General features: G+C 40.5%; 1 protein-coding gene across 3 annotated transcripts in view; it reads right to left on the minus strand.

Annotated features, from left to right (window-relative positions):
* IGFBP3 (insulin like growth factor binding protein 3) overlaps positions 1-24,368 on the minus strand; it is a 105,450-nt gene extending 81,082 nt beyond the window's left edge. For 2 of the 3 annotated variants that reach the window (XR_004061694.1, XR_004061693.1), the window contains exons 1-3: positions 23,396-24,368; positions 19,182-19,408; positions 16,487-16,606 (exon numbers count right to left, since the gene is read on the minus strand). Coding sequence is in view for 1 of the 3 variants with exons in the window: in XM_030971285.1 (XP_030827145.1) it covers positions 10,203-10,328; positions 16,487-16,606; positions 19,182-19,408; positions 23,396-23,780 (858 nt within the window). In the remaining 2 variants the exon portion in view is untranslated. Of the gene's footprint in view, positions 1-7,315; positions 10,329-16,486; positions 16,607-19,181; positions 19,409-23,395 lie in introns of those variants that run through there. The other variant, XM_030971285.1, reaches the window with a different exon arrangement.
* Positions 24,369-27,633: the final 3,265 nt, after the last annotated feature.

Genomic DNA, 27,633 nt, shown 5'->3' on the forward strand with positions numbered 1-27,633 from the left:
TACACCTCTGTTTCAATGCCAGTCTGTTTCTTAAAAAAGAAATATTATATACCGAAGCTCCTGATGGGACAGTATTTGTATATTTTTTTAACATATGCACTGGATAAATGGCAAAACACAATATGATATTCTGCACTATCTTTGACTATGTAAGTCGTTCACAATGTTGACAATATTATTTAAAATGAGCTTGAGCTGTTAAAAGTCTTCTGGTCTGCCCTTGTCTCTTGTTTTCTGCTTGTTTCCCTTCAACAGTCTGACCTCAGCAGGAAAACCTCAGCAGGCAAAAGTCTTGCAAATCTGCCTCCTGCATGCCATGCTCCTTTTACATTCAATGAGTTTTTCTTCTTTTGGTCTCCCTGCCCCATTGCCCTAGTCCTTTCCTCTCCAGTCCCAGCTGTGCCATGCAAGCCTCTGTCTTGGGCAAAACAGCTGCCTCCAAGGGAAGTTATTAAAAGATTTTCTGGAGAGGAAATTTGGATACCTTTCTCCACTCAAATGCCCAAGGCAGCAGTATTGGTACATTTACAAGATAACATCAAGACTAGAAAGAGCCATTTCCTGCACATAAAGTCAGAAGTTATAAAAAGGAGGCTGGGAAAAAACCAGCCTCACACTTTTTTTCTGAAAGTGGAGAAGAGAGTGCTCCTGGCTTGGGATACAGTCCATTTCCCTCCACTACATGTTCCTTTGACTTAGTGATTGCAGAGAATAAGAGAATGCAAGTGACTTCCATTCTGGCCTCAAGTTGATTTTGTCCATGGAGAAATAGGTGTGGGGCTAGGCAAATCGCACAGGTGAAAACAGTCTGCACCAGCCCTTCCTATGAAAACAGCCAGGGAGGATAGTGACAACATTTTCTAAGAGTCTGGCAGAAGTGAAAGCCTAAAATTCTCCTGCCATTTGTTGGCAGAAACTGAGTTTTAAATGGGAGAGGGAAGCTGCTTGTTGAAACTGCAAAGTGAAAGCGTGATCTCTGCTCTCCCTGTCACGTTTCTGTGGCTTCATACATTGCACTTGCTGACTGTGTTGTATCTGCATGACAGTGTCTGCCAATCCAGTGGGAGTCTATTAAACTGTTCTAGATTTAAAAGTGTGGATATACTACTGACCTCCTTTGTGAAGTCTTTTGAGATCTTCCCAAGGAAAGCATTGCAAAAAAGCAGTCGATGGTATTGGTATTGTAACTAACTAATGTCTAACATCCCCGTGATGAGCTGCTGTGAAACCTGGCTAAAACTGTGTTACACCACTGAACCACATTCACTATGTCCAAATGCTTGGCAGTCTCTGTATCAAAATAATGAAGAAGCAGCAAGTTTTGGAGTCCTTCTCAGGGAGTGTATGCAGCATGAAACAATTGTCATGGCATTGCCAAGTGAAAATGGTGAAGAAAGGAGGGTAAATCATAGTCTCACAGCTACAGCACACTCTTAAGAGTACTCTGACTGCTCTTACCAGAGGCAGAAGTTACTTTGTACAATATTCAGGAATGATAGGCCAATTTCTTAGAAGTGTTTAGCCCCTTACTTCCCACTGAAACTGCCAGGGGAGGAGTGCCTCCTTACCTGCCATCTGGCCTCCTATGACATCTCGCCAGGACTCACCAGGACAGACGTGCTCAGCTGCTGAGTAGAGCTGTTGGGCTAGAGCCAGACTCTTCCATATACTGGGATTAGGACTAATACAAGGAGGCAAAGCAGGCAAATTTTATCTTCCCTATAAAAATTCTGCTGGGAGCTTAGACTACATTTACACCATAGATGACACACACCTTGCTTTGTCCTAATTTTTATGATCAGCCTCAAACATCAGGGTGAAAAATCAAAGGTCTTCAGTTTTTCTCTGTTTTATTTTTTTCTGTTTGTGGAGCACTTTGGTTTTGTTGATTTAGTGGTTGTTTGGTTAGTTGGTTTTGGTTTTGTTTTGTTGGAGTTCTCTTTTTTCCTTTCCATGTGTCAGCTGGCAGTGCTGGCTTCAATGTGTGCCTGCTGCAATGGTTCCTCCTTTGCTGGCAAGCCAAGGCTGGTGGGAATGAGTGGGCAAACAAGGAAGGTGCCACAGGATATTCACCCAGCTCGAGTGTGTAGCTGGATGTGTAAAGGAGATGTACTGATCCTTGTAATTTCAGCTCCCTCCCTTCATATTCACTTGCATTTCTCCTACTCTACCTAAAAAGAAATTAGCTGGTGGGAAGGTCTTAGATGAGCATCTGTGATGTTTGGTACATGTCATCTGAGAACCCTACCTACCCAGTTTGCGTTTCTTCTTGCCAAAACCATCAGGTTTGCTGCAGCAGGTTTTTTTCCAGCCATGCCTCCTCCTGCCCATGGCCTACTGCCAGCTGCAAAATATTCATAGCACAGAAATGAGGTCACTGCCTTTTGTACTTCATTTTATACCCATTGTTTCCCCTAAAGCTGTCCAAAGACAACCAAAAATCACCTAGTATTGACCTCTGCTTATACTGAGTCAGTTCTACTCATTGCTTTGGTGTACAGCAGAGACACATTTGTATCAGCTAGAGCTGGCAGAAAGTGAGGGGAGAGAAAGGAGTAGAGAAATGGTGGTGAAGGGTAAGCAACCCTAGCACTGAAAGATCATCAACATCTCTGTCACTTCTCTACCACAAGAACACATGCTTTGGAAAAGAAGGACTTAGGGAACAACTTCCTGCAGACCCAGTCCAAAATGCATATTAAGATATTAAGCTCATGAAAATTTAGCCTTTTACTTTACAAACATATTCCTTTGATCTTGCACTTGCTAATGTTAGTCTTAAACACAGAAAAAAATTAAAAGGTAAATGAAAAATGCATCATATATAGCTTTCTTTCCTCAGGGAGAAGAAAAGTGGGATGGAAAGGAATGGCACATGGCAGAGACTTGTCACAGGATTTACTGCCTTTCTGGAAAGCATTCAGCTCCCATAGCACTAGATATTACAAGGGAATCCTAAAAAAATGCTAAAACCAAGCAGGTTTTTTTCTGCAAAGTCAGAAATAAAGATGCGTGTTCTTTAACAGCAGTTTAGCAGCACTGACTTTTCAGAATTACGTTTCTACACACATCATTGCTTTGCTATTGCAGAACAACACCAATGTCTAACCCCTGCTCAACCCATTATAATTATTAATAATAATTATTATTAATAATTATTATTATTATTATTATTATTAATAATAATAATAATAATAATAATAATAATAATACACTAAAAATAAAATAATAAAGAAAAAATGCCTTTGGAAAAAAAAAGATCCAAACTACTCACTCCAAGCTAGAGTCTCTCATCATGCTGCCAACTGATTGGTCAAGTTCTATATGTATCCTTAGACAACACTTTTGAAGTTGGTCTACTTTTCCTCAGCTGTCACTCCACTGATAAACCACTAGCCTAAACAGTCTCCCCAGGCTGCACTGAAGACAGGTCTCATGTTTTCTGTTTGCCAACACATTTCGCATTTATGGACCAATTGTTGCACATTGCATTAAGAAGTGGGCAGGTATCCAGACTGCACAGGAAAGTAGAGTATGAACATCTTAGCAAACACCTAATTGTGTTTATTTGACTCCAAGGTTCAGATAGGTGGTATATATTGAGTAACAGTAGCAGAGTTGGTGGGAGTGGAAGGTTTCTCTTACACCCTATATTACCTAGCCATTTTTAGGTTAAAGGTGGGAGGGAACAAAGGAGGAGAGGATCTGTTGGGAATACAGCCACTTCGTTCCGTATTACCAGTTAGTACCATAAAACCAGCAGTGGAGCAGGAGCCCAAACATACCAGCACTTGCAAAATAGCTCCGATGATAGCTCTGCCAACAAACAGCTCTCCCTCCTTTTCTCCTCCCTTGACTTATGACTGCCCCCATACAGCAAAGTTCATGCAAGGAAGCTACTGTGAGGGCACAGGGAGAGGGATAGCATCCCATGAGGAAGATGTGGGAGCAAGGGTACTCTTGGATGTTGCGGTAAGGTTAAATATAAAATTTAGACCATTCCAGATCATGGCTGTTTTATTTTGAAAAAGTTTCTGCTCATCTCTTCAGATACCTTCTTGGATTATCAAATCTGAGTGGCAGCATGGGCAGGCCAGCAGAGACAAGGGTACACAAGGGAAGGCAGGGGCTGTGCTTGACTGCTTGCTGCTTCCTTACTAGCCACATTTTCCATCAGGGGGAGGGCCTGACCAACAGACAAAGCTCTGCTAGCAGAGCCTTTGTGCTACAGTTCTGCTAAGCTGAGTACAGCATAGGCAGTCTTCCTCTTGCCCCCAGTCTCCTCCAACGTAGACATAAGCTAACAAAAAGCAGCAGTATTGTGCCTATACTGAAGCTTTTAATTGCATAATCATGCAAATGGTGACAGGCGATTTTTTTCTCTCTCTCACTGAGTGCTTTGTGGTGAATGCACCAAGCTGATGTGGAAATGCTGAGGTTCTTTGGAATAGCATCTTAGTGTGAGATGTCTGTGGAGGCCTAGAGCAAACGGTGGATATAATAGTCATCATCTTTTATATTTTTTCTTTGCCTGCAGTTTCTGTTTATTGCTGCTTTGGCAGCTAAAGTATTACCATTTAGCCCCAGCAAGGGAACAGAAAAAGGAGATCAGCAACAAATTACTGGTAGTTTGGTAATAGCAGCCGTAGAAATATATGGCAGCATCTGAAGGCAGAAGGTTGCGCGCAGCACCCCTGTGATAAAACAATAATCAACTGTACAAGCTTAGTTAGGTCTTACTGAGTGCAATTTACATGATAGATAGCAGACATATGAAACAAGTTTCACCTTGAATATTCTCGATATGGCATAAGCAGGCAAAAATAGCCTCTCCTCTCCAGTTGCAAGGAGTGAGGGAAATGCACTTTCAACCTGGCTCTTCTAAGCAAGTCCTTCCACTTTTGGAAGATATTACCACAAACGGCTATGGGAAGCGGTCCTTCTCAGTGGCATTTTCTTTAGAGCTTTTCAGATTAAGCAATTGTTCTGCATGAAACCTCAGCTTTGTTCTGCAGAGATATTTTTGCTACCTTTTGTTCCATCCCCACTCATGGAGAGAGCAGTGGGGTAAAATTAGCCTTGACAGAGAAAGGCTCTTAAGGAATTTGGATAGGTCAGCAGAAGTAGAAAGCCAGAATGCATACAGCAGCAGGACATAAATTTGCAAGGATAAACTGAGATTTGCAGCATAACCCTCTGCTTTTGCTAATACCTGGTCTCCATATTTTTTTCAGCAGCAACATTCTGCCTTGAAGTAATTTGCATTTTTTAACATATTTACAGGGTAAAAGCAAAAAGAAAGTTTTTTTTTTCAATGGGATTTTCTCTAAGGCTGGTATATATGCTTCTACTTCTGCAAAATCTGAACTGGAAGAAGTAAATAAAATGCAGAGTTTTAAGACTAAAGCTTGTTCTGATGAACAATAAATTTGTACTACTTGCCATTTTACCAGAAAATTTTCTTTTGGGCAAAAAATGTTGTAACATCTTCTCAATCAATATGTTGCATAATGTAGACAATCTCACATGCTGGAACTTGGGACACCAAACTTCTACTGATAGGCTCACAGGCCCATAGGCTCAAAGGATGTTTGAGGTTGGAAGAGATCTCTGAAAGTGACCTGGTGCACCCCTCTCTGCTCAAGCAGGACCACCAGGGAATGGTTGCCTAGCACTGTGTCCAGATGGCTTTTGAGTATCTCCAAGGATGGAGACTCCAAGATACCCAGGTCCACTGGACATACCAAACGACTTCTCTTCTAAAGGCCTTGAACCTATTTTCCATGCTTGCAGATGAAGCCATTACTGATTCTGATCACAGAAACCTTGTCCTTGGAATACTCTGATATCCTTTTTGGATCTTATTTTTGGATCTCTCAGAAAAAAATAAAACAAGTGGGAGTTGGGGAAAAAAAAGGAGTCCTTTGTAATGAGGAAGCAAGCATATTCCTCTGGTAGAAATTAATAGAATTGAAGGATTTCTAAAGGCACAGCAGGACCACAGAGAAAACAGCTACATATATAAACATTTCATTTTGGATACTAATATGCTTTCGCCTCCAGGAAAATTGCTCAGTACTTTTCTCACTTTAAATAAAATTCGTATTGCTAATATGTGAAATCTCTGTGGAGTCATCCTTGCTTACACAGTTTTAGAGTGACTAGAGATATACAAAGATGATTTCCCAAATAGTTTGAAAACCCACTACTTAAATTTAGGGCTCAGTTCAGTAAGGAATTATGCTGTGTAGGGTTTCTATGGAATTTAGTCAAAAAAAGTTCAGACTGTACTAAAAATGAATTAATTCCATGGTTTTGGTATTCAATGAAGCCTCCTTTCCTCATGCACAAATAGCTAACACTATGCCCTGAAAGGCAGGCATGTCAAAGAGGTGGAAAAGGATATTCTGGGCTCCAAAAAATATAGCACAGTAGATGTATTAAAAAGGGAACTTTCTCAGAGTTTGTAAGATAATAGAGCTGTCTGCAGGCAGCTTTAACTCGTATTCTGGTCAATTATAGGGATTTATGCAGCTATGTATCACACATGCTAAAATAAATACTTATAATATTCATCTGGGCTCCATATGGTACCCATGTACTATCTAGAGACAAAACATGCTCAAGGAAAAATCAGCAAGTTTCACAATACATATTTTGATCTTTTATAATGCCTTGCCATGCAAATATTTGAGGTGCAAATAATGTTATAAGTTACAATTTTTTTTCTGAGGCTTCTTAATATTAACACAGACCATCTTAGTTTTTTTAAAGAGCTTATTAAAAACTAGAAAAAAGCTTACTTTCACTTAATAAAATAAAATACTGAATCTGAAGATAGTGAAGGCACCAAGACATAAGGGGTTTTTCTAATGCATTGGTTTAATTTCTGTCACCAAATCCAAAGTTCTCCACTTACTGCAGCTCTTAGCAGGAATCATTTCTAACCTATACCTGGAGGTAACTCATCTTCCTCTGAACTGATACTGACCCATACATTTTCTTTGTGCTGCCTACATTCTGCTGATTGGGTGTGGACCACAAATACATACATTTGCTTGAATTGCAGCCTTAGCCATGAGAAAAATCTTTGAATGACAAGTACTCTTGTCTATTGAATTGGACCTTTGTCTTCACAGAAATAGGAATGCCAAAAAAATAAAATAGAAAAAAGGCACCAATGATTCTTTAATTTTTAAAAAGTTACCTCTTTTAAACAGGCACATTAAATTGACAATGGCAAGTATCCAACACTAATGCAAGCAACTGTTCTTGTAAAAAATATTTAAAAGGCAACTTCTGAAAAGGCTGCAGCTTTAAATGACAGGTGAGACTTTATTTTTGGGGCTATTTTAAAACACAATTTCTCTTTTAAAGATATTTGTTGGGAGCAAAATAAAACTGATTTATACACACCTTTTTTCTTTCCCCTTATGGCTGTATGTTTTCTCTGTTACATAACTAAAGACTGTCAGTACTAATAAAGCAGCTGAACACCATTTCTTAAATATTCATGTGACAAATTGCACGATTAAATCAGATTTAGCTCCTTGAGATGTAGTTTGTTTGGGTTTTTTTCATAACATATGACTTAATGACCTTTACTAGCCAGTTTCTTCTATATTTATTTGTTTTCAATTGTAGGATAAAACATAAAAAACTGAAATACTTGACAAAATACCCAAACCATAAAGCCTGTGACAGGCTGTTAAAACACCTTACATACTTGCAAAATATAAGTATGTGATCTATCTAAGTGATAGATAGATGCCTTGCAAAACATGTCTATCACTTTTGACAAGAAACTGATTTTTGTTTTCAGAAGGCTCACCAGATAGTTATTAAAAAAAAAATAGAGGCAAAATAAGTCACTTCAACGAATCAAGCCCTTATTTTCTTATCTATGATTATATGCCAAAATATTCGTGTATATACAACTTAATCTCTCTGAAATTATTTGAAAAGAACTGGTTTACAACTCTGAAAAAAAAAGCCCAGCATTTATTATTTTGCCTTAATCTTAAATCTTTGCAGGCATTAGATCTGCTTTAGTAATAAAAATATTGCAATAAATCTTCACCTCACAAAGCTTTCTGTAACCTTGTGTCAGGAAACCTGTATTAGCCTGGAGTAAGCATCACTTCACATACAATTTCTTTCTTACCATGAGATTACAAAAAATCAGTTTTAATGATCATATGAACTCATTTCATCAGACAGAAATTGGAAAGATGTGGAGAACACTCATAGTGCTGCTCAGCTAGTACATTTCAGGGTAAGGCTTTAGACATCTGAGTTATAGTGATGGGATGCAATCCTGGCAAGCTGCATGTCCAAATCCTTCAGAGTTTGTCAGAGGCAAATGTCAGAGTTGCTAGACATTTGCCTTTGTTGGCAGGAACAAGCATGGCTGTAATTCAGGCAGTGGGAGAGGAATGGGCTCCTCAGCACCACAGCCTCTCCTCCATCAACACAACACCTAGCCCCAGCAGGTGAAAACCCAAGGTCCATAGTCTTCATGGAGTTCCCAACCCAACAAGGAATTACAGTGTTGATGGCTTCTTTTTTCTACAGTGACATCAAACATTTATAGTGAGACATCAAGAATATATATTTATATAAATATATAAAATATTTATATAAAATATATAAATAAATACATATACAAAATATGGCATTATTTTCCAGAGAGATTATACATTTCACAGGCCACCTTTCCTTATCCAGATTTCATTGTCATACAGAATTTTTCCAAGGACACAAAACAATCAGCCTCAACAAAAAAAAAAGTTGCCAAAGCCTTCCTTATGTGAATGCATCACATACCACAACAAAACCAAATCACTTCTCTTCCAATTAAAAAGACATAACACCATGACAGACAGTGAATTTAACTATTTAAACCCAATGGTTCTTTTTCTATGCTTAGATGCAGGCAAATGATTTCTACCATAGTCAAAGCAAGCAACAACTGTGTGTCGCATAAATGAAACGCATGGGTCTCAACACCCGGGGTCCACAATCCCCCCATCTTGTTGACATTGTTTTCAACAGGAGTTCCGCATACAGAGTAAGTGCTTTGGTAGAATGTACCAAGACAACACAGAATAGATACACCTTTTCAAAATAAATAAGCAAATACAAAGGGTAGTACTGTAATGGCAATTTTTTTGTCCATGAATATTCTGTGAGCGGTAAATGGAGGAAATATAAGCCCTGTTGCACAAACTGAAGCAATGCAGAGACAAAAGAAAGCTTTACCAAGAGCTTCAGTGCGACTGTTATCCTTTCCAGTGGCATAAGTCAGTGATGGGTACATTAGAATTATCAATAAAATAATTTAAAAAAAATATTATCTCGGCATTTGTAGTTATATCAAATAATAAAACTCAATCCCTTCTGGAAACACTTCCTTTGCTCCAAAAATTCATTGCTCCTACCTAGAACAGATCAATGTGTATGCATAGAGACTTAAATGTATTTATATATCATTCCATAACCTTACTCTCTCTTTGCATACAGATGTATACACTAGAATTACTGTGTAATATTTGGTATTCACATGTTACATTTAAATAAAGTTTATTAAAAAACAATTATATTAAATACAGACTAACAGAATATTCATAATATATTTTACAGAAAAAAATAGCCAAGTCTTTATCTTAGAAATACATTTCTTTAAAAAGTTCTTTGAGATTTTTATAAAACTTCTACCCCTGAAGACAAGTTTCCCATCAGACCTGTAAAGAAAGCTTTACTTTTAAATCCTTGTGGGTTTTTTGGTTCAGTTTTTCTTTTTAATACTTTTACAAGCTTAACGTCTATAAATTCTTTAAAATAAAAAAAATCAGTATCTTTTGGGATCAAATTGGTCACAGGCCATTCTTTAAAAAGTCAGTGGAGACTCCCTGATTCCATTCTGAAGTACCTTTTTTTTTCCTCTCTCCCTGGGTATCAATAGTGCAGGTTTACATGGGAATTCAGAGCTCCCTATACATCCCATAGGAAGCTTGATGTGTGTCGGTGGCAGGGTGCAGCTGCAGCAGCATCCACAGAGGCTGCAACTCCCCATCTGCTGCAGGAAGCAGAGCTTGTTACTCCACAGACAGTGCAGTCCCACAGTGTTTGCCCAGCCCCTCCAAGGTCTCTGTGAGGTCCAGTGGCCATGCACAGATGCTAGAAGAGCTGGCACCCAGTCCTCATTTGCTTTCCAAGTTATAGCAGTGGACATCTCCTTTTCCCTTCCCATCATACCCAGGAAGTGGCTGTCCATATTTATCCACACACCAGCAATAACCTCTTTTTCGGCCTTTGGATGGGCGACACTGAAACATAATAAAAGACCCAGTTAGCATGAATTTTGTTTTCGCCACCTGTTGTATTAGACAGCAGGGATTCCTGCTCCTTTGATACCTGCACTTCAATATCCTGACCATATCTGACAGAATCAAACTGAGTATTTGTTACCACTACAAAGTATTTCAATAAAAACTTGCCTTCTCTCTCCATCAATCCCTCTGGGTCTAATATAATAGAACTGAGAATACTGAAAACTATCAAAAAATAGACTTATGAATTGCTCCCTATCATATTTGGCAGCACAGCTGCCCCCTTTGAATACAATACAATAGTATGGGCTAGTGACTGGGACCCATCTTTAGGAAAAAAATTTAGCAGATATGTTCTAAACTAAAGCACAGGTTTGGCAAAGACAACCATTGCAGCAAGAAACACACTTGGTTTGCATCTGTTTACTGAAAGAAATTCAAAAGTGTAGCTGACATTTATCAACAGATACATATTCCTTCTACAGTGTAGTTATTGCAAAACCTGCTAGGTGGACTAGAACTTTACATGTGTATTTTCCTATTAAAAAATTTGTGTATCTAGTAGTCTATAACATGTTAGCTTTAAGTTAACTGCTAGAATCCACCAGCAATGCTGACCAACCTGAAACTATCACGGGCAATAACACTGAACCTCTTTAGAAGCAGTAATGCAGTAAATATGCATTATAAAGTCTACTACATAGTAAGTAATGCTCCTCCCAAGGAACCAAGAATGGCAAAAAGTAGACTAAAGGAGATAACATGCTGCAGGCTGCATTCAGTATGCAGCCCTGCACACTGTTACATTACCATGAACCACTAAGACCTTGCAAGGGTTTTACCCATTCATAAGATATATCGAGAATCTCACTAGGTTTGCGATGGTCAGCCTCACTGTTAAGACACAGCCTTCCTGTTAGCTCGTGTTTTGAGATCTGGTGATTCAGAATTTGCTTCAAATGCAAACAAAGGTGGCTGTTTACTCAGGACATACTCACAAAAGTGGCAGTGACACAAGCACATCCAATTTCCTGTGGTTTTGTCTGTTGCATTGCCAGTATGAAGGAAGATTGGCTGGACTGGCGCTACTTATGTTCCTCAACACTGTCAAGTCTATTATTCAGGCAGAGCAATTGTTGCCTCTGAGATCACATTCAGAGTAATTGAAGTTTTCAGAAGTTCAGGCTGGTACAATCTGATAAACGTCACCATTATCCCCCTACTTCTTGTTTTCCAGAGGCTCATAGGCATGGCCCAACATCTCAGGAGGCTATGGCAGTGGCTCACATAAGTGCCTTTTCTATGTGCAGGTACACAAGAAAATATGAAGCAAGCATTGGGCTTCACATACTGCTCATAGTGACTGATCCTTTCCATGTCTAGTTTAGTATCTCAGGTGACAGTGCTATCTTCAACAGAACTGGAGAGTTTTGGAATACAGAACACTTTGGAACAGCCTGCACCAGCACACTGGCCTATGAAACAATTAATTTGTGGCAGCATGGAGTAGGGTAGACAGCGTTCACTAAGACCTTGCAAAAGAGATGGAAGCAGGTCATGCATTAGGTACAAATTTTTTCAAACAAGTCACTATCTTATTTTATTTTACTGTAAATTAAGTAATGTTATTCAGCATAACTGCAAATTAAACCACCCTTCTGATATATTATTGAATAAGAAGCCCAATGCAGAAATAATTCAATGTCTTCTTTTCTACAAATCCCCAGTCCTTCTGCATTAGCCCTATGAAAATGGACAGCAGCAGGATGACAAGGTCCAGCTTAACATACATATCAGCTTAGTTTCAGAAGAGGGCAAAGAAGTTCAAAGCTACTGAGAGAACAGCTACATTAATAATTCACTGAACTAAATGGTTACCTGCAGTTCAATTCTTATCTGTTACTAAATCTTTAAACATAAGCCCTAAAACTTGTATTTATTGTCTCAAAAACCTGACTAGAATTTACATGTATTCTCCAGGATTTCCATGGATGACTGCTCAACGTCCACTGATGTCAAGGGAAATTTTTCTTCAATTTTGATGGTGACTGGACTCCAGCTTAATATTATTAACATTTAATGACTTAAATTCTTCATGCTTAACACAGAGAAATTAATAACAGCATTTGCACAATTTAATTTTACAAAAAGGAAACTGAACCAGCACTTCTAGAGTTGTTTTCCCAACAAAGTAGGCACAGATGGAGTCCAAAGAGCATAGGGTTTCTGGCTGCCAGGCTCGTGCTCTGGCAATGAAACTACATTTCTGCTAATAATAGTAACATAGCCTCCCCTTTTAGAAGTATATGAAGCATATTACACAACTCTCACTGATTCGTAGGCTTGCATCACTCTCAAAACAAATGATCAATTAAAGTTCTCATGTTGTTGTTGGAGGCTTTGATTGCTTTTAACAGTTGCACAATCAATTTTCAGAAGTAATTACTACATTAAGTTAATTTGCAGAAACACCTTCCCTGCTACTATTTTTTTACTTCCTCTAGATAATCCATTTGAAAAGCAAAACCCTTAGATCATTCTACAGTTGAAACAACACTCTGTGAGAAAACAACTTATCTTTTCCAAGTGTTTTTTTCTACCTACTCAGCCATGCTGTCAATAGTAAAGCACTTCTGATTAAAAAGTAATGCTTTTATCCTGAAACAGCCAACACTCTCTACAGAAGTGGTAAACAGGTCATATGGAAAAACATATATATCTAAATATTTTCTCTTATGAATTTTGTATTCCACATACATTTCTAGGCTCTGCCCAGCTATTCTGTATGGCTTTATACATTTAAAAAGTTGGAAAACTGCCCAAGCAGTGGAGACTAATTACTTCTGATAGAAACAGCAGCTGCCATTTCCATGCCACCTGCTCCTCTCCCTTCCACAAAGAAATACTGCAGATGCATTTATGGGGCATAGCAAAGCATATGGTATTCCACTGAATTCCTGGTCAGTCCAGAGGGCTCCATGGAGCTACAACCATGGTCTTCAGGAACAGACAACATTGACGTGTACCTCAGGCCATTTTAGCTCCTGGCAAGTGCAGCTCTGTTTTCAGTGGAACAATGCCAGCTCACATTTAGGTGAGTATCTGGCTCCAGTATACAAACATGGGGCAATTCTAGTAATTGCCCCATATAATAATTCTAATTTCATCAAAACCTTTTTCCCATGCTTGGGGTAGGAATGTGCCCGTATCAACTAATTATGCATAAATACACCTAGTGCAGCACAACTGAATAGTACAACCTTACATGTGTGATTAAGACAAAGAATTATAAACTTTAACAGGTCTGATTTTAAAATTTATATATAAACAAAAAGTATGAACTATTTCTCATATTATACCCTGACACATAAATTTATTTTCTTAGAAGTGTTTCACAGATGCAATTTATTCTTCATGGTTGTTCTTGAAAAGTAAATTTCTAGATATCCACAAATGTCATGAAAAATAAGTGCTTTCAACTTGGCTGGAAGACCAGATGACCAGGAAGGCAGAATATGAGAGTGCCTCCTGAATGAGTTTAAATGGTGCCAGCATGATCATTATTTACCAGGTTCCTACAATCCCAAACCTACTACATTCTCAGCCTAGACAGTGGTTTTGGCAACTGTTTCTAGAATTCAAAATGCCTAGCTTGCAGTCATTTTTAAGGGATTTACTGTCTACTTCCCAACCTACTATTCTGAATTTTGTGACAATAGAATATAATTCAATTACAGATTGAACATGGCTAATAATGGCATGAAGGAAATTACTAAAACAGCATGGAATTCTGTTAATGAGATTAGACACCTGCTCACAGTATCTAAAATATCAGACTTACATGTTGATGCTTCAAAAAAAAACCCAAAAACAACTGTCAAAACTCCTTGCAGACCAGTTAATTTGATCTGGACAGGACTCACACACTTCTCAAACTCATGGTTTTTTCCTAGGAGTTAATTCTATGAGGGCAACTAATATTTTTGGTTTGTATTCTGTTGGTGAGAGAAGCAGGCTGCCTCTGTAAGTCCCATCTCTGAGGGCTTGCTCCCAGGATTGATCAAGACTCAGCAACCCAAGTGAATATCATGTAGAATGTTTACTCATGTGAGCTGCCTTTGTGGGCATCTCCTGCAAGACCCTGAGTCATCTCAAACTACCATTGAAACTACTGGACCTACGTAAATTGGCACAGTGCTTTACAAGGCTGGCTAGGCAGGAAAGTGTCCCTTCATTCTCTTTGTATGCTGACCAGTTGGGCTACTGCACATAGTGCAGGAACCTTTCCTAAAGAAATTTTACCAGGCAGCACAGACAATACACAGAGGACAAAAGCACCTATTTGCTTTGTACCAACACATTCTCATAAATCAACTTCTAGAAACTGATACTAGGTAAGATTTTTATCTGTCTATTCTTTTTTTTCTCTTTGTATTTCCTTCTTTTTGCCTTGGTCATAGAACTATGACTGTACTTTAAAGGACAGTCCTCCTTTCAAGTAAGCTACTTTAATACATGCTTATTGCGGATCCAATTTACTACACGCAATGCCAGAGATTACTTCCAAACTGCCACATTTTTGCAACAAAGCAAAAATCTTAAGAGTCTGAAGAAAGATGAAAGGAAGATCTACTGAAGATAGTAAATATCAGTCTTCTGTAATACATAGAGAAGGAAAAGGGCTATGGCAAACTTGAGTGCCTTGAACACAGTCAAATTATTTGCTGTTCTAAAGCAGCTAAGAAAATACTTTTATGCCACAAGCACAAAACACAGTCCTAGTCTCACTCTGCATAGAAGCCCAACGTATTTTCTGAAAACAAGCAGCTTGAGATGCGAGCACTGCTCTCTGCTAGTTTATATACAGCACAACACAGCTGACGCAGGCTTCTCAAAGCTCCAGGCAACAAAAAGGAACTTCCCCTGCTTGGGAGTTGCCACCACCTGCTCAGGAAAAGCTGGGAAGCATAGAAAAGCTCAGCAGCATGTACCAAAGGTCAGAAAGCAATGTCAATGCTAGACTGATGGCAAAAAGGAAGGCTGGAAATCTCATCCCTGTTATAAATGCCCCACCTGACACTGACAGCTTATTGCAAAGCTCCACAGAATACTAGAAAGGGAAAGACTGTTTCTAAGAAAGCTGAAAGCCAAAAAATGAAGAGATACCATTCCCAAAATAAGGTTGCCTAGTTAGAGGTTGATCTCTCACTTCCAACCAATGAACTGCATTAGCTAGCAACAGAGAGTCAACCACTCCTTTGGTTACCAGAGATAGAGAGGCTGATTTGTGTAAACCTGAAGGGAAAGACACGATGGTCCACAAACAAAATCTGTCCTTGAGAAAAGTCTTAAAGATACCTTTGAATTCAGGAAATTTTGGAACTATACAAAGAAATATATATTTGGGGGCAGGCCACTAACTAAACACTGAAATTAAATAGGATGCGCACACTAAACAAAGAACTCAACACATCTTGCATTTCCCCAAGTTCTGAACAAGCTTCAATGGCAGCGCTGAATGGAGAATGCTGCCATAGCTCAATCCAACACAACTAAAGCATAAATACCCACAGTTTTGGTTGGCATTTGTCAAGAAAGGTCACAACCCCAGAACCAGAAAAGGCTGAGAAGCCATCCTTGCTGCAGAGTAACTAGTAGAAGTATCATTTTCACGATAACATGACTTGGATTTTGGAAGTGATCTGTGTAGCACATAAAGGACAGTTACATACCTTTCTCAAGTTGCTTTATGTAATATGATCCAGTGTATGTCTTCTAGGAACCCTCAAGCAGCTATTTACAATTCAAAGCATTGATCTATTGCAGTCATATGGTGACTGCAACATTAGCTCTGTGGGTTATTGTAGAGGCAGTGCTTTTTTTAAACCAAAGGGCATTAGTATCTAGGACACCAGTCAACCCATATGTGATTAGGTATGCAGTTTCTCAAATGAATCTGTTGTCATGATCAACAAAAAATAAAAATATTACCCCCACCTGACAAGGTTCAACACTATCAGATCAGGTCCTAAAACTGGAAATTAACTAGTTCCTCTGCAAAATTATATATACTGCTCCTTGCTGGCAAGATCCTTCAACAAAGATGCAGAAAAGGTGAAACACATTAATTAAAATGTTAAAAACTCTGTACTTACTTGCTTTTTCTTGTAGAATCCCTTCTTGTCACAATTTGGAATATGAAAGCCCCTGGGACTCAAGACATTCAGGATCTTTAGGTGGTTTAAAGTGTCTTCCATTTCTCTACGACATGGACCCTGTTAACAAGCATGTTTTAGAAAACACAAATAAAACTTCACTCCCAAATTCCATCTTTCACTTAAGAGTTAATAAATCTTTAAAGGGCAAAAGAAATCACAAAGAAAGCACAAATCCAAACAAATCTACTAAAACAAAGAGAGAGGTGAATATGTAAAAAGCAGATAGTCAAAATTTTTTTTTATGAATTTTCTGCTCTATTCAAGATAAACTGATTTTTAAAGATTGAAGGCCTTATGCTATGCTGAGGCACATAGTGGCAGTTGAAATCGCAGTCACAAATACCTTTGGGAAGGCTTAACCAGTATGTAAATCAGTCACATAGAACATAAGTTTGGAAAAGCTGGCCTTGCACCACACGGGAAAAGAAGAAAGTAAGCCACTGGAAATACATTACAGGATAGGCCTTCCCCAATGACATTTAATTTTTTTGTGATTCTGCTGGATTTGAAAGCTTAAATTAAATTGATTCAATTAAAAATAAGTGGTTTGGCACAATGTATATATAAAATACCTCAACTTGGATAACAATTCCTAATTTCAACTGAATCAAATTGAATCAAATAGATGCAGTCATACAGAGGACCAGTTGCACATAGCAGTCTCATTAGATAAGTAAATAACTTTTTTTTCCTCTTTTTCTTCATCTGAAAAAGGCTGACAACAAGGTAGTGAGGATTAGCTCTAGGACAATGAGCCAAAAAGAGCTTCCAGAAGCACTTCTAAGAGAATGTCTCAAACACCAACTAATTTTATCTCACGGCAGCCCTTCAGGGTAGGGAGAATAAAGCATGACGAGCCCCACTTTGAAGTCAGAAAATCAAAAGCAAAGAGCTTCACATTTTGCCAGAGGCTAAGAAGGCAGTCAGTGTCAGCAGTGGGATCAGGATTCAAGAGTCACAGCCTACAAACTCTGTGCTTAGCTACACTCCTATCTGGGTATATCACTGACTTGCACCACCAGCCCACTTCTCCAGCAGAGACATGAAAAAATTTCTTTGGTTTCATGGTTTAAAAATATTTAAAAGTTGCTACATTGACACAAAGACTCATTTGGTGCTGTTTTTAATTACTGAAGTAATGACATTCATACTTTCAAGTGGTAGTATTAATAGTTTGTTCATGTAAAGTACCTTTTAATGTGAGTGTCTGAAAGCATACAATCTCCATAGTACTACTGAAGATTAAAATGGAGGTTTTTGGCCAGTAAAGACCTTCCTTGTTGCCTTCACTTTTTCTTTCTGAAACAGTCTCACAAGTTCTAAGCATGGGCTTTAAATGGCTTCTCTTACTGGTCAAACGTACTGACTGCAAGTGACAGATATTCAAAGATTTGATCCCAAATTAGGTCTACAAAAAGATCACCAAATTTTAAAAATTTTTATTTTGAAGCAAGCTTGCAAAGTCAGCCAGACCAGTATCAAAAGCCAACATGCAGACACAAGTAGAAGAGCATTTGCTGACAAAGGTACCTGTCCCTGATGGACTTATTTCAAGTTCTTAAAGACACCAGCAGCCTTGGTAAACTGGTATACCTCTGCTCATGGACCCAACTATCACTACTCATCCTAGTTAAGAATCTATTTCACTTTTTTAGTGATGGCACTTTTACTTCACATTTTCAAGAGGAAGACACACTGGAAGTCAGCTACTGAAGCAATATAACTGGATGGCTGGACATGAGTGACAAACTAAAAATGAAGCTACTCTTAGAAGCCACACTCTCTTCAGGCAGAGGTTTTCACCTCATACAAGTTTCAAAACCTTCTTTTGAAGATGAGAAGTCACATCTGCTTTTACCATGCATGTTTTGATAAAATGCCAAAGCATATCCAGATGCATTTTTCAGGCCATCTGGCCTAAGGCACAGATTATCAACTGGATGTCCAGGAAGAGAATTATTCTTGCCTTCAGATTAACCACACTCTGACTGTGCCCTGCAAATTCACTGGGCACAGTCAGTAGGATGCAATGGCAGCTCATGTGACCACGAGACTTTGCATTTAGGCAGTAGCACCTACGGCAACTGCAAGTGGAGGTGATGCTCAGCATGTCATATAGTGACTGACTAGTCAAGACCCTAATCCTCAGCTCAGCCTAAGTTTATCTCCCTTGATTTGCACCAGGCAATGTATGAACACAGTGCCACTACAGCCAATGCGAAACATCTTTTCTCCATTATTGCAATTCAATTACACAGTTTGCAACCAAGATTAATGATGAGACTTCAAGTCCACTCAAACAAATGTCTGACAATTAAAGGAAAGAACAAGAACTTTCGGCCTCTAAGAAACTTTAGTGGAAGTCATGCTTGTATTGATGTAAACATCATTACATTAGTCCTATGTGTTTCCTGAGCACAACCTTCTTGGTCTGATGATTATGTATGCATTTGCAGAGTCAATAGATTTACCAGCTAAAATGCCAGAATGTCCTAAAAGGCTACAACAATTACCACTCTTTAGCTATTTAGTGTAATTATTTATCTTTTTATATGCACAACATGCATATGTATATACACACACACACATTCACAGGCTGGGAAATGCCCTCCTATTTACAAAAAATACTTACATATTCAGTCTCTTGTTTGGATTCAGAAGAGAAATTCAATGTATCCGTACTCTGCGAATCATATTCAACTTTATAGCGTTGTGTATCTTTGGCTTGCACTTTCCTGATGATATCTATTTTGATGTGTGGTGGATGTGACTTGGAATCTGGCACCCTGTGAGAGTTTGGAATGGCCTGATTTTCTATGCTGCTGGTACTCCTGTCTTCTTCTGAATCACTGAAATTTCCTTCAGAAAGAACAAATGCAGAAGAAACAATGTTACTTGGCTGCCAGCTGTGTCTGCAAGGGCATAGAAACATAGAATCACAGAATACCCTGAGTTGGAAGAGACCCACAAGGCTCCTCAAGTCCAACTGCTGGCCCTGCAAAGGACAGCACCAAGAATCAAAACATGTGCCTGACAGTATTGTCCAAATGTTTCTTGAATGCTGTCAGTCTTGCTGGTGAGACCACTTCCCTGCAGAGCCACCCACCCTCTGAATGAAAAACCTTTTCTTAATATCTAACCTTTACCTCTTCTGACACAGCTTCATGTCATTCCCTCAGATCCTATCACTGGTCACAAGCAAGAAGATATTAGTGCTTGCATTTCTGCTTCCTCGTGTAAGGAAGCTGTAGAGCACCATGAGGTCTCTCCTCAAACAAGCCACTACATTAGGCTATGCATTTAATTTTCCTTTTCACAAACTAGCAATATACAAAAAAGATGAACTATGTAGCATTCCCCATGTGTCGGTACCTTTGTTGCCACACGATACGTTTTGTAAGTGAAGCATTCCCATGCTCAGTGCAGCCTCGCGAAGTGCCCAGCTGCACCGCCTGGGTAGGCTGCACCCAAGACCGGGAAACTCTCCCAGCCACGGCCACAGTCCCGGGAACCACGGCCGCGGGGGCCACCGGCCCCTGACTGCCCGCTGCAGTGCCGCCCGCCGGCGACAGGGGGCAGGCCTGCGCCGCAGGAGTGAAGCCCGCCCCTCCCCTCCGCTACTGCTGACTTCATCAACTCCAGATAAACGCGGCCGGCTACGGGCAGTTACGGGCTGCAGTGTGGCTCTGCCTCTCCCAGGGCCGTAATTTTTTTTTTTTTTTTAAAGAAGTTAATACTATCAACTCTAGACCGCTGAGTTTCCTGGTTCTAATTAGACTTTTTTTCCTTACTTTATTCAATACACAGAACGGGGAAGCAAAAGAACAGCACACTTTCATTTCTCTGCTATTAAAATAAAAAAAAAACCATCTTGGTGTACAAAACACATTTTAAAGGTAATGGACAAAAACCATCATTCATTCTGTAGTGGTTCCCTGTTTTCACCTTGAGCTTCAAAGTATTTTCTCTTTAAACTACCATCCACAAAAAGTCAGGAGAAGCACATTTCTCTAACATGCTGCATAAGTTCAGCGTTCCTGTACTTTCTAAGGTATCTGTTTATGCTGCATTCTAGTTGCTGTCTTAGCTGCTGACCACTTTTTTTTTTTAAGGAAATCCTATTGGGAATGCACAATGATAACATCCAGTAAAATTATAAATTACACTAAAATTATACTTGATGACTCACTGAAAAAAAATTCACAAAAGCTGAGAAATTCAGTACTAAAAGTCCATGTTCACATAGGTTGTTAATGCTAAATATTTCTACACAAGGAGTACAGTGGCACTGCCAAAACACAGGAAAGGGAGAAGGAACGTAAGAGGAAGAGGGTTCTGAGTTAACATTTTGGTACTGGTGGTTTTAGTGCAGCCACTGCTGGCAATGGACATAATTGACCAAGAAAATCCAAATCACAGCGGAAATGCATTAAGGAAGTTTAAGTACTAAGTCCAAATTTCCTGGTTTTTGTGGGTTTAACTCAGACTCTCAGTGGTATTTGAACATATTTTTGGTGGTTTAGTGTCCTGTTCTGAAACAGCAGTATTTTTCCCCCACATTCTCAATGAAATTTTCAAGAAATGAGCCACTAAAATGTTATAAACCTGAATCTGGGTTTCCTGCAATCAGTCCAGTTCATTAGCTTTTCTCTTCTACCAAAAAATAAGTAGATAATATTCTTAACATGCATTGACTATACATGACCATGTCTGGTCATTTCAGTTCAGAAAGGCCACTATAGCTCAATAGCACTTCTAACACTTCAGATTAAAATGGTCATATTGCCACATTCTAAACCGTAAAGCATATTTTATTAACTCAGTTTCACAAAACTAGCTTTACATCCTCATGAGAGAAACAACTGCCGTGAGAGTTACCCATTCTCTTTTTAAGAGATAAAAAGAGTTGCAAATGCACACTACTATTTAACACTTTTGTGTCCAAAAAAACAACTGGAAAGTCAGTGGCCTACTACAGTTTCTGCTATAATGCTACTGTAATATACTCTACCCTATACAAACTTCGAGCAATTTCCGTGAACGCGGAAGGACCAGCAGAGTAGCACGTGATGCAGGACCTAGCTGCATGCGAAGGAAATTACGTGATCCTCCTCAGAGAGGTGTATACCAGGGAGTGTTGGCTTGAGAGCTGGGAGTGGAGCGGTCCTCATGAGGAAGTGGGCACTATGTGTCATATAGATTCTGGGTACTTCCTTCTTGCACACCAGGTCTGCAAGCTTCACTCCCTGAACGTGAACTGTAAGGGTCCTACTGTGCACTTTTTAAGGAATCAAAAGTTCCTACTAATTTCAAAATCAGAGTTTTCCCTCAGCCAAGAACACAGAAATAAGAATTCAGCTGAAAATTGAAAGATTTTCAGCTAAGTACAACTCTGTCTTTCCCTTTCTCTTTCTCTAACAGTCAATGTTGAAAGCACTATCCCTACATTAAATGCCATCAAGTCCTAAATACTGAGAAGATGATTCTTGTTTCCAGTGTTACTCCAAGGATGAACAGCGAGCCAAGCTCATATGATGAAGGAAGCTAATAGTTGTTCCAAGGAGATTAAAAATCTCAGTTAATACCTCCAAACTCTCATTCAAATTGTCACAGCTTGGAAGCAGCACATAAATAATTATAATAAGGCATTATTCTATTCTATTATTCTGACAGGCAGTTAACTGGAGCATTGGTGCCACTTTCTCTGCTAAGGAATGGCTAGTCAAAGAGTCCCTACAACCTGGCAGAAAATCTTCCAGCTTTTAAAAAATGCCAACAGTGGAAAGCCTTTTGACACACTGTTCTATTAAATAAATGTTAACATACTCGCTGTTGGTTAGCAAAGAGTTTAATTAAATGTTTGCATAGAGGGACTGCGCTCTCTCGATTTGAATCCCAAATTTCCCTGTCTTAAGTTTTAAAATGTGCATGCTAACAGAAATTTTTTCAACCATCCCTTCCTTTTCAAACAAAACCCATTCTGTGAACATCTCGCTTACAAGACATAGAAGAGGTATAGGAAACCTTCGTTTGAGCAAGGATTTATTTGCAGTACAGACAAAAATCCAACTGTGTACTGTGCACAAACGCTTTGTTCTGAATAACCACTTTTCCAGCCCAAAGGGATATTTAAATTTGTCTTTTGGAGTTTTGTCTTTTCCTCTCCGTGCTTAGACTTCCCTGACTTACTCAAGCTGCAGTGCAGCAGTTAGACCCCACTCTAGAGTTTTTTTGCTCACTGTTTCCAGGTACACCAGGGACAAACGGCGAAGATTACACCCTCTCTCTCTCTCCATCCAGGCTCTGTAGCCTGCCAGACCCATGCACCGCAGAAGCCACATACAATCCCTCCCCCACTCTCTCTTTTTTTTTTTAATAAAAAAAGAAAAAGCAGCTCCGTCTCTTTTGTGAGGAGCTACTTCTCAGCATCGGTGTTGAAGAAAACCAGTAGAGACATAAATAAGTTATAAGAGGTAAATCGTCCTTTCCTTCGGCCAAAGCACGGCTCCTTCAAAACGATCCCAAGCACGACTACGTGGCTACCGGCAGAGCCCCCCGCCCACGGGCCGGCCGCAGGCGGGCAGCGAGCGAAGGCCGTTTCCGGAGACAGAGCTCTGCCGTGAGCTCGCCCACGCCTCCCCGTTCATGCTGCTCCCTTTGTAACTTAAAACAAAGGAAAGCGACACATACGCACACACAAAACAAAAACCAAAAACAAAACAAAAACGCACAAACAAACAAACAAACAAAAACAAAAAAACAGCCCAGCAAGAAAGCAGGTAAGAGGGAGAGCGGCGCGCAGGAAAGCCACCCCTTCTCTTCCCCACCCCGGCCGCAGCCCCTTACCTGCAGCGTGTGGTCCCGGCAGCAGGAAGGCCCGCAGCTTGCTGCCCGCCGTAGCGTTGGTGCAGAGCCCGCGGCCCTCGAGCAGCGCCTGCAGCGGCCGCGCCTCTTCCCGCCGCGGCTGGCAGCTGAGACCCGCGCCGCAGCGTTCCGTGTAGATGCCGCAGGGTTGCCCCGGGCGCAGGGCGCAGGTGAGGCAGCAGCCGCAGCCCGGCTCCCGCACCCGTTCGGCGCAGTCGGGCTGCAGGGGCTTGCACTGCTGCAGCGCCCGCGCGTCGCAAGGCTCGCAGCGGACCACCGGCCCCGCCAGCGCCGCCGCCGCCCGCCGGACCAGCAGCGCCAGTGCCGCCGCCGCCACTGCCCACAGCACGCCGGGCCGCGGCACCATAGCAACCGGCGGAAGGGGCCGCCGGGAGCCGCCCCCGCGCGGGCCCAGGACGGGCAGAATCCCGCGCGGGCGATCGCACGCCGTTGCTGGCCGAGGGAGGGGAGCGGAGCCGCCGACTGCTCGCGAGCCTGCCGGAGCGAGGAGGCAGGAAGCCGCGCTGCCGGCACTCGCACGCCGGTCCTCTCTGCAGTTGCTGCCCGTAGTCACATCAAGGCAGCAAAAGCTCTCTAGCAACAAAAAGCAACTTTTTCCTTCTCTTCTCCCCCTCCTCCCTGCACAGCACCTGAATTACTCGGCTCGATAGTAACCTTTCTCTTTTTTTGCCACACACAACACTCAGGAAAAAAAAAGAAAAAAAAACCTTTGCAAAAGTTAAATTAAAAAAAAAAAAAAAAAAAGCTAAGCCCAGACGGTCAGAAGAAAATTTAGTCCAAAAACATTTCGGAAAAGGAGATAGTACCGAGAAGGGAAAAATAGAGGTGGGGGAAAGAAAAACCGAGGTTCCCTTCGATTTATTCCCCGTGCTGCCTGCCAGCCGCGCTGCCTTGCTCCACTCCCCACCACTCCACACACAGCTGTCCCCCGTGCCGTCCGTACGCCCTATATAGCGCCGCGGCCGCCGGCCCGCCCCGCGCCATGAATAACGCGCGGCGCGGCAGGAAGAGCCGGCCCTCGGCAGATCCAGGGCTCGGTCACGCAGGCTGTGAGGGCGGTGCAGTGCGGGGGGGAGTAGACGGGGACGCCGCGCTGCCGGGGGTTTACGGGCACTTCTTAGAAATCAGCTGTGAAGTGTAGGCTCTGGCGAGAGGACCACGTCATGTGTCTCTAGTTTCAAGGAGAAGTGGTCTCCCTGTGCGTGTGCTCTTCCCCGTGACCGTGTGTGTTTCCTTGGCACCAAGAGAGGCTAGAGAAGTTCGCGGAGAGTGGCCTTTTTTTGACTCCTAGCTACAATCCTGTCAACTTTGTGGCTAAGAGCCGCGGCCCTGGCGAAGGTGCGCATGTGCTCGCACCCGCCCGCAGGTTCGGGGCATACCTTGAGAGCGGCTTACAGCTCACATGACAGCTGCGTATCCAAGGAAAACTGGGGGGAAATGTATGTGCACGACCACACCCACACATTCAGGCACCCCAGCCGCGTTTGAGATGTTGCTGTCTGGCCCGGTACTCGGTCCATATCTTGCCCCATACCTTCCTGGATGTGCCTCCCTTAACATTTTTTTTAAGTGTTCTCTGTACTCCTGAAACTTTTCCTTCCATATATAAGAAAACAGTTTCCGTTGCAATGTCCTCACAAATCTAGGATAAAAAAGACAAGCAATCCATCTCCCCAAACTCCCATCATCAAAATTCTACATGGATTTTTGCACAATCTAGGTATTTGTTTTCAGGCCACTGCAAATTCTCTTTCCATTTTGCTAGGCATATTTTGCTCCCCCTGTTAACTTGGCTTAACTTTGATTGAAAAAATCTGAATTGGCAGTGCCAAATTTTGTGACCATTCTTTCTGAAGCTCTACTGCACTCTCATGAGGAAGAGGATGGTGAGGTGTATACATAGACAAATATATGGTGTTTCAGTCAGAAGCTTTCCTCATGAAAAATAAAAACAGCAATACTCACAGTTACTGATTTATACAAATATGTTCTGCTGTGGGAATTATGAGCCAGACTACTGTTCTACTTTCAATCCCTTCATCAGTAACACTGAAGCTCATCTGTCAGTGATACATCAGCTGTTCAAATGTGTCAAAATTCAAGCGGAAGAGAGAAGTATATATGTTATTGCTTAAGGTACTGTCCACAATACTGTTAATCTTGAAAGCTGTACTTTTTACAAGACTTTTTTTAGATAATTAGAATCACCTTTTCTGTTTTCTCTATTAATTCAATACTTATACCTTGCAAATAACATCTTGAAAGTAGCATCGTACTCAGCAGGATAAAAAATATCTGGTTTTATATCTGAATAATATGGAAAGTATGACTACTACTGGTGTAAGAGTAGACACTTCCTTGGGAAACTAAAGATGCTTTAGAAGAGAGATCAGCCTTGCTTAGCTCCCCGATAGGTGACTACCAAGGCTTTTCAGTATTCTTTTGTCCTTGTGCTCATTTTGTTAATTGACCAAAAGAGGTCGCAGGTTGTCCAGGATTGAATTACAGATTCTCAGTCTGCACGAGCCCATCTACAAAGGGGGAATCGATCAAGCCCTATATCCTGCATGTTTGGTTTCACGGTGGGTTTTCTGGGTTTTTTTGGGGGGGGTTGGGGTGGGTTTTTTGGGTTTTTGTTTGTTTGTTTGTTTGTTTTGGTTGGTTGGTTGGGTTTTTCTGTTTGGTTGGTTGGTTGGATATTTTTAGGTTTTGTTTCAGATTGGTTTTTTGGATTGGTTCGGTTGGGTTTAGTTTGGTTTGGTTTGATTTGGTTTTTCCCCAGACTACTGCAGGAAAATTTGCTGTTACTTTTTTGTAAATTTTGGTTTTAATAACTGTTTGTAGGTGATGAAGTCCAAAACTCTTTGGGGTTGTTTGACAGCATGTATCAGATTAGGTCTAGCAGGAAGAGGAGGCCTTCTTCGTTCACACTGTATGTGTACAGGTATTTTTTCAGTTGGGGTGAGCTTTTATAGCATGCTGTTTTCAAAACTGAAACAAAAATGCATAGGAAATGCTGAGGGAATGTAAGTAAAATGGGGCAAAGGGGATGGGAGGAATGAAAGAGAACAAGCTTTTCTTTCACCAGAGTTGTACACCTCTCACACACTAATAGCAGTGTAACTTGTATTTCAGAGTGTGGCAAGAGCATTTTCATCAAGCTGAATTTTTATTCTCACAATCAGAAAGACTTTTTTTCCTTTCTCTTCTTTCTTTTATGATGTTACACAAGCTGTGGTGCACCATTTTGAAGTCCTGTTAATCCAAAGAGATATCTTCAATGTCACAAAATAGAAGAAAATGCCCTTTTTAAAATACACAATTGTTGAGCTTAGTATATATTTTTGAATAGCATTAATGAAGATTAATGCAGCATCATGGCACTTTGACCAAAAGAACTGTAAATGAAAAATTAACACCAACAAATATGTAGCTGGATCACCTTTGCAAGGAGAAAGCCAATGATGTGTCAGAGGTCGGGTGGGTCTAACAGCTTCTGCTAAAAACATAGAGGTTTGCACTGTCTTAACCAATGGGCACTACAGTGATATGAATGACAGAATTTGGTTCAGAGCTGTACTTGGAAATAACAAGATGGATACCAATGTGTCTGGAAAGCCAGATTAGAAATTTATGAAGAAAAAAGACAAAACTAAAAACCTCAATGTGCACCTATAGCTAAAACCCCAGCACCTATAGCTAACAGTTGAATTACACTTACATCCCAAACTTTGCTATTATTGATGGAACTGTTTTACTTGAAAAAGACCAAGCTCTAAATATGCAAAGTAGCAATGTTTATAAAGCTGTACAGAATCTGAATATTCATATTTGCATGTACTGTTTATTCTAGAGGCTTTGCATTTTTTCCTGCTTATTCAGTTTTACTGGGAGGAGAGGGAGAGACAAAAGTCATGTACTGAATCCCTACAGTCAATTCTAAACAATAGAAAGCAGAAGAGAAACATCTGAGAGGCACTGCTTCAACAAATTCCATGTCCTCCCATATTATGGAAGCACAAAAAGAACGTATTTTATTTCCCCCTCTACTTCATCCTCACACTTTCTTCATATTCAGCTCTCTTCTCTAGTGCCTTAGCTGAATTCATACCTTTTGGTATGTTTTTGTGGTATCTGTGCTTGTTACAGGGACAAAAAATGGAAAATAGCATTGTGGTTGAAGTAGCTCTACTTGCAGC

This window comes from Camarhynchus parvulus, chromosome 2, assembly GCF_901933205.1.
Source record: "Camarhynchus parvulus chromosome 2, STF_HiC, whole genome shotgun sequence".
Classification (NCBI taxonomy): domain Eukaryota; kingdom Metazoa; phylum Chordata; class Aves; order Passeriformes; family Thraupidae; genus Camarhynchus; species Camarhynchus parvulus.